This window comes from Rhinopithecus bieti, unplaced genomic scaffold (genome assembly GCF_001698545.2).
Source record: "Rhinopithecus bieti isolate Rb0 unplaced genomic scaffold, ASM169854v2 scaffold_27738, whole genome shotgun sequence".
Classification (NCBI taxonomy): domain Eukaryota; kingdom Metazoa; phylum Chordata; class Mammalia; order Primates; family Cercopithecidae; genus Rhinopithecus; species Rhinopithecus bieti.
The window spans coordinates 1-7,664 of NW_016889112.1; the positions used below are offsets into that span (position 1 = coordinate 1).

A 7,664-nucleotide genomic window follows, 5' to 3' on the forward strand; every position below is an offset into this window, starting at 1 on the left:
GATGGCAGGCAGGCCTGGTGGCCCTGGAGTCCCTGGCCAAGCCCAGCTCCTTCCTCTGTGCATTGGGCCCGGTGCTGGCCCTGCGGCTGTACGAACACACAGAGGTGTTCCGCCGGGGCACGCTCTTCCGCCTTCTGGGTAGGTGACCCCTGCTATTGCCCTCGGCCCCTTGGCCCTCTCAGTCCACTGCTCTTCCCACCCTGTCCCCACCTCACCCTTCCAATTGCTCCTAAGAGACAGAATCCTCTTTCTCCTGGCACAGGGGCCACATGGGTACCTCCCTGAGATGAGAGGTGGCCCGGCCTCCATGTTGACAGCCTAGGGAGCCACGGACAGTGTGCTTGGGGTCCAGCCAATTTCCTGGGTCCTGTCTGCTGCCACAGGCCAATTACACGGTCTAAAATATAGCAGCCTTTGTGGAAGTGAGGGGAGATGTGATTCTGGCTGCAGCATACATAGCTGCTGGCTCAGTTTTCTTGCTGTTGGGGTCACATGCCTGCCCCATGAGTTCAAGGATTGTCACAAGGGGATAGGTCTGGGGACCAGCAGCCTCATCTCTGAATGGAAGGCCCAAGCCCCTGGACAGGGGTGGGGTGGCTCCCCGAACTTCCACTGAGGCCAAGGGGTCCAGGGCCTGCCCTGCCAGGTGTGTCTGTCCCCAAAATATTGTTCTCTGCCTAAACCCTGGAGTTTCTTTACTGTTTTCTCTGTCTTGCATGGGGCTTGGGGTACTTGTGTCTGTGGATGGATCCATTTGCATGTACACATATGTAAATGTGTTTTCAGCCAGCCTCCTCATTTCATCACCCACCCCACCCAAGCCAGGGCTGGGTGAGCTCATTCTTCCCTTCAGCGGTTAGCGAGTCCACCCTTGAACTTGTCATGGGACAGGTTTATCACCGGCCATGATGACAAGACTTGCTCATGATGGGAATATTTGTGTCCCTTTCTGGAAGACACGGGGCATGAGCCCAGACTTTGAAGCTGGACAGCCTTGGGTTCGAATCCTGACCCCGTCCTAGACACTTGGAGGAGAACCCCATCTCCTTGACTTGGTTTCTTTACCTGTGGAATGGGGATATTTGTCTGAGAAGTGTGCTGTGAGGACTGGCTGTGTCTCGTGGGCGTTGCCCAGGGTCTGGCACATAGTAGGTGCTCCCCAAATGTAAGTTACACTCTCCAGGCTTTTGGAAATGCAGGTTTCTTCACAGCTGGCAGCAGTGTTCAGGTTAGGGCATCTGGAGGAGCTGCTGGTGGGGCTGCTCCCTGGAGCCTGCTTCAGCCTGCCCACACCTCCCTGCTCAGGCTGTGTGTTCAGAAACTGGTCACTTGTGCCGAGGTAGCCTGGGATCTACTTGTCTGCCTCCAAGCCCCCCAAAGGCTGCAGACTTTTCCCTCATTTGTCAAGGTGCTAGTCACAGGGCCTCTTTTGAGAACATCTCCTCTGAAAACCTTTCATTTTCCCAGCATCATCTATGCCTGGGTTTCCTCTTCTCTAAAGTGGGGTAATAATAGCGCCTACTTCATAGGATGATGGTAAGGTTGAATGAGTAAATCCGTGTGAGATATTTCGGGTAGCACCCAGTGCTGTTTAAGAGTTAGCCCAGCCGCCGGGGCAGTGAGAGCGGTGCTCAAACGACCTGTACCCTCAGACCCTGAGAGGCTCTTCAGGGGCCTTCTGGGAACAGAGAGGGCTGAACCTGGGGAAAAGCACCTCCCTTGCAAGCTCTCTGGGGCCAGGTGCCCAGGAAGGCCTTGGGCTAGAGGGGAAGGGATCCCCAGTGCCTCCCCTCACCCCGCAAAGGAGGGCCTCTTGCCTCCATGGAGGTCTACAATAGCCCTGCTAGAGGCAGGGCAAGGAGGAGGTTACTGTGTCCTGGGATGCGGGGAAAGCCTCGGCACCAGGGTCCCAGAGGGGCAGGGTGGATGGCAGGGCATCCCAAGGGAGAGATCAGGGGTCCAGACCTCTTCTTTGGCCACCTTTCGAAGCCTCACTCCAACTGCCAGGGCCAGAGCTTCCCTGTCCTCAGTCCTTCCCTGTCCTCAGTCCTTCCCTGTCCTCAGTCCTTCCCCGTCCTCAGTCCTGCATTCAGTTCCCAGAGCCCCGTCCCCAGGATACCCCAGGCACTCACACCAACCACGGTGAACACAGTTTCTCCTTAGCGTGGTTTTTTCCCCATTCACTTTCCCTGCATGGGTCCATTTATCCCCTCCACAGAATGGGGGGACAGGGCTAAGCTCTGGGACTTCCTCTGTGTCCTCACCTGACCCAGAGTTGCTGCCCCATCTCACTTTCTAGATGCCAAACCCTCAGGGGCTGCCTACCCCGTCTGCGAGTGGCGCTATGATGCCTGTGCCAGTTCCTGCTTCCAAACCTGCCGGGATCCATGGGCAGCCAGCTGCCGGGACGTACCCAGGTGAGATGTCAGGGGCCGTGGGCATGGAGTCAAGGTGCGTGCACCAGTGTGTGTGTGCACTCACATACACTTGTGTACGAGTGTTTCACATGTTGAGTGTATGAGGATGTGTGTACCAGGGTGACTGTGTCTTTCCATATGTGCACATATGTGAGCATATGTGAGTATCTATTTGTGCATGATGTGCATGCAGCAGAGCCTTGTGTGTGTTTGTGTGTGTACTATTACAACTGTGCATTCATTGTACACAGTTGCATGTATGCAGGTGTTGTGTGCAGCTGTGTGCATGTGTGAGGGTGTAGTCACTGATGTTTGTGGGAGTCTCTGTGGGTGTGTTTGCATGTATGTGTAAAAATTTGGGCGTCCCACAGGGTTGGAGAGGGTACATGAGACCACGTGAGAATGTGCCCAGGCAGAGACACATGTGAACATGTACATGAGTGTGTGCAGAAGTGTACCTTGCTTGCGTGTGTGTTTCCCTCTCGGTCTGAGGGGTAGAAGTGTGCAGGAGTGTGCTGCATACATATTGGGTGTGTGTGCTCCTGTACATGTATGACAGCATCTCTAAGGAAGGTCATGTGTGTGTACATGTAATAAGCACATGTGTGCACACACACGTGTCATAAGAAAGGATAAGGCCTGTGCTCAGTCAAGGGAAAAAAAGGTGGCTCTCCCTGTATTCCAGGCCACTAACCTGCTCCCTGCTCTGTCCTCAGGGTAGAAGGCTGTGTCCCTGTGTGTCCTGCCCCCAAGGTCCTGGATGAAGTCACACAGAGATGTGTCTACTTGGAGGACTGTAAGTGGCCCGGACTTCTCGTCCTTCCCTCAGATTTCCTCTAAGTCCCTAGGGTCTCATTGAGCAGTCATGCCTCAAAGCTCCCAGGTCCCAGAGAAGCAAGATCAGCACAGGGACCTTTGGAAAGAGATACAGGCACAGGGGAGGCACAGGCCTCATCCGGTCTATTTGCCCCACTTCACAGAGAGGAGAAATGAGGCCCAGAGTAGGGTCACATGGTGAGAAGGTGGTGCAGCCAGACTTAGACCTGAGGTCTCTTGGCTCTGGGGTCAGGGTCTGAGGTCGGGCAGAGTTCAGACCTGCTGACTTCTTCTGGCCGTCAGAAGCTGCCCTCACCCCATCACTGAGGGTGCCAGTCCTCAATCCCCACACCACAGCCCTGCCCAGCGGTGACCCCCTGGGGCAGCAGTCACCCCGCCTTCTGAGCCTCTTCTCTTGTCTCTGCAGGTGTGGAGCCAGCAGTTTGGGTTCCCACAGAGACCCTTGGCAATGAGACCCTCCCTCCCAGTCAAGGGCTGCCCACTCCCAGTGATGAGGAGCCACAGCTGTCACAGGAAAGCCCCAGGAGCCCCACCCACAGGCCAGCCCTCGCCCCAGCTGCCCCACTCCCCACAGTCCTGAACCCACCAATGGCAGCCACTGAAGAGCCAGTGATGTCTCCAGGCCCCACCCAGTCCACCCTGCAGCAGCCACTGGGGCTCACTGCATCTCAACTCCCTGCCCGCCCCACAGAGGCCCCAGCCAGCAAGGGAGTGACTGCCAGCCTCCTGGCCGTCCCCCATACACCAGAGTCCTCATCCCTCCCTGTTGCACTGCAGACACCCACACCTAGCATGGTGTCGGGTGCCGTGGAAACAACAAGGGTGACTGTGATCTTTGCAGGAAGCCCCAACATCACAGTCTCCTCCCGGTCGCCCCCTGCCCCTCGCTTCCCGCTCATGACCAAGGCTATGACAGTCCGAGGCCATGGCTCCTTGCCTGTCAGGACGACACCCCTACAGCCCTCCTTGACAGCAAGTCCCTCCTCCAGACCTGTGGCTTCCCCTGGAGCCATCTCCAGGTCCCCCACCTCCTCGGGATCCCACAAGGCTGTGCTGACACCTGCAGTAACTAAGGTCATAAGCAGGACAGGGGTCCCCCAGCCCACCCAGGCCCAGAGTGCTTCAAGTCCCAGCACCCCTCTAACTGTGGCTAGAACAGCAGCAGAACAGGTTCCTGTCAGTCCCCTCACAACCAGGAGCGTGGAGATGGTGCTGTCCACAGAGAAGGGTGAAGCCGGGCACAGCCAGCCCATGGGCTCGCCTGCCTCCCCACAGCCACACCCACTCCCCACTGCACCACCCCGCACAGCCCAGCATACCACCACGGCCACCAAGTCTCCAGCTCTGCCCCCAGAGACCCCAACTGCCGCCAGCCTGTCGACAGCTGCTCATGGGCTGGGAGCCACACCCTTCGTGTCCCTAGAGTCAATTGGTCCATCCCAGTTCCTCTCTGGCCTGCCTCCCGACACCAGCCTGCCCCTGGCCAAGGTGGGCACATCTGCCCCAGTGGCCACCCCTGGCCCCAAAGCCTCTGTCATCACCACTCCACTCCAGTCACAGGCCATGACTCTGCCTGCTCAGACACTTAGCCCAGCACCGCCTTTCACTCCCAAAGCAATGACCCAGGCGCACCCACCTGCCCACATAGCACCCTCGGCAGCGGGCACAGCTCCAGGCTTGCTGCTGGGAGCCACATTGCCAACCTCTGGAGTCCTGCCTGTGACTGAGGGCATGGCCTCCACGGTATCTGTTGTCTCACGAAAGAGCACCACAGGGAAGGTGGCCATCCTATCCAAGCAAGTGTCTCTGCCCACCCCCATCTATGGCTCTGCCCAGGGTGGGCCCACAGAGCTCATGCCTGCCACGAGCCACCCTCTCACCCCCTTGGTGACTGAGCCCAAGGGAGCCCAGGCAGGCACAGCTCTGCCAGTGCCCACATCCTATCCCCTCAGCCGCGTCTCAGCCAGGACGGCCCCCCAAGACAGCGCGCTGGTTCTGTTGCCTCAGCTGGCTGAGGCCCATGGAACCACGGCAGGGGCACACCTCGCAGCAGAGCCCGTGGATGAGGCCATCACAGAACCATCTGGGCGCTCAGCCCCAGCCCTGAGCATCGTAGAGGGTTTGGCGGAGGCTTTGGCAACCACCACTGAGGCCAATACATCCACCACCTGTGTCGTGAGTGATTTGTCGGGGTTCTGTCCCCCCGCATGTGACCCCTCCCTTCATCTCTTCCCTTTTCCCTGCTAGATGGAGTTTTAGTTGCTATCCTCATTCCTGCCCCAGGCTCCTGGTCCCTGAAAAATTCTCCAGTCTCCTGTTGGCCCCGATGCCATAGCAGGGTTCTGCCTGGCCCATCTAGGCCCTGGGGGGCTGATTGGATGGCCTAGTGTGATGCCCAGGTGACAACGTGTGTGTGCCNCTCGCAGCAGAGCCCGTGGATGAGGCCATCACAGAACCATCTGGGCGCTCAGCCCCAGCCCTGAGCATCGTAGAGGGTTTGGCGGAGGCTTTGGCAACCACCACTGAGGCCAATACATCCACCACCTGTGTCGTGAGTGATTTGTCGGGGTTCTGTCCCCCCGCATGTGACCCCTCCCTTCATCTCTTCCCTTTTCCCTGCTAGATGGAGTTTTAGTTGCTATCCTCATTCCTGCCCCAGGCTCCTGGTCCCTGAAAATTCTCCAGTCTCCTGTTGGCCCCGATGCCATAGCAGGGTTCTGCCTGGCCCATCTAGGCCCTGGGGGGCTGATTGGATGGCCTAGTGTGATGCCCAGGTGACAACGTGTGTGTGCCGGTGTGTGCCTTTTGTGAGTCTGCTGTGTGCGTTTGTGTTCACATGTGTGAGACAGTATGAGCGCTCGTGTATCTGCAGGTGTTCTTGTGTGTGTGATGAATGGTGTTTGAGACATCCTCATGTGCATCTTTGTGCCTTTGTGAGAATCTGTGTGTGTGTGTGTGTGTGTGTGTGTGCAGGCTTGTGCAGGTATGCTAGGTTTCTGTGAGTGTGAACTAGTGTATATACAGGCCTGTGTACCCAGACCTCTCAGCGCAGGCCAGGCAGATCTGTAGAGGTGTCAGGGAATCGTTCCCTGGCCTCTGAGCTCACACTAAGCACAGCGCCAGGCCCCAGATGGCTTGTCGGTGGGTGGGGGGTGAGGGCATCTTTCCCTAGAAGGTCCCTTGCTCCACTAGGACCTATATGTGGGAAGGATCGGGTGCCCTCATGGCTTGCAGGGTGGGCTGTAGCTCCTCGATGGGCACTCACACTTCCTCCACTCTGTTCCCAGCCAATCGCCGAGCAGGACTGCGTCCGCCACATCTGCCTGGAGGGCCAGCTGATCCGCGTGAATCAGTCCCAGCACTGTCCCCAGGGCGCTGCTCCCCTCGCTGTGGGATCCTGGGCCTCGCCGTGAGGGTGGGTGGGGACCGCTGCTGCCCACTCTGGGAGTGTGCCTGTGAGTCATGGGATCAGTGGAGCCTCCTGCATCCTCCCTGTATCCTTACCCCAGCATGACCGCCACCCCTGATCTGTGTGCCCCACACTCCCCTCCTGTGGGACCCCGACCTGGCAGATTTCCTACGCTTGCGACCTCTGATCTGTGTGATGCCTGGTCTGAGCCACCCTCCAGACTCCAGGCCTCTGCATCCATCCAGGAAGAGGGCCGGGAACCTGCCCCATCTTCCTCGGCAGCCTTGGTCTTGGAGGCATCCACTGATTCTTCTTGTGCCCTGTCCCTCCCCAGGCCGGTGCTCAATCTTCCCTGACCTGAGCTTTGTGACCTTCGATGGGAGCCACGTAGCTCTGTTCAAGGAGGCCATCTACATCCTCAGCCAGAGCCCAGATGAAATGGTCACCGTCCATGTACTGGACTGCAAAAGTGCCAACCTGGTGCCTGCCCCATACCCTCCTCCCTGCTGGGGACTAGGAACTGGACTAGGATAAGAGGGGAGATGGAGCAGTGAGCCAGGGTGCCAGAGGCAAAGATAGATGTGGAAGCCCCCCTGAGCTCCCTCTGTCTCCAGGAATGGGCAGGGTCTCCCAGGTGACGGCTCCCTGAGAGGCTGGGGAATAATTGAGTGGAGTGTGCTGCCTCCTGGCCCCAGCCTGTTCCATTCCCAGTTTGTGCCAGCTTCCTGCCATGTAGGAGGGATGGCATGGAAGTGCAGAGAAACTGGGATGTCACTCCAATGGTGTGGACCGAGGTCGTGGGTGCTGGCTGCAGGGAACTCCTACTAGGATGTCCCCATAAGCCAGGTGGAAAGAAGTAGCTTCTTTTCTCTTCCTCTTCTCTTCTTCTCTTCTCTCTTGTCTCCCCTTCCTTCCTTCCTTTCTTTCTCTTTCTCTTTCTTTCTTTCTCTTTCTTTCTTTCTCTCTCTCCCTCCCTCACTCCCTCCTCCCTCCCTCCCTTT

General features: G+C 57.9%; 1 protein-coding gene across 1 annotated transcript; it reads left to right on the forward strand.

The window, feature by feature from the left end:
- Positions 1 to 10: 10 nt before the first annotated feature.
- LOC108525879 (otogelin-like) lies at positions 11 to 7,197 on the forward strand (the record flags this gene model as incomplete). The annotated part of the gene is given in 7 exon segments (XM_017866668.1): positions 11 to 138; positions 2,300 to 2,417; positions 3,134 to 3,213; positions 3,661 to 5,429; positions 6,542 to 6,632; positions 6,635 to 6,709; positions 6,998 to 7,197. Coding segments are annotated over 7 exon segments (2,461 nt in total), but the record flags the coding sequence as incomplete, so codon positions are not given.
- Positions 7,198 to 7,664: the final 467 nt, after the last annotated feature.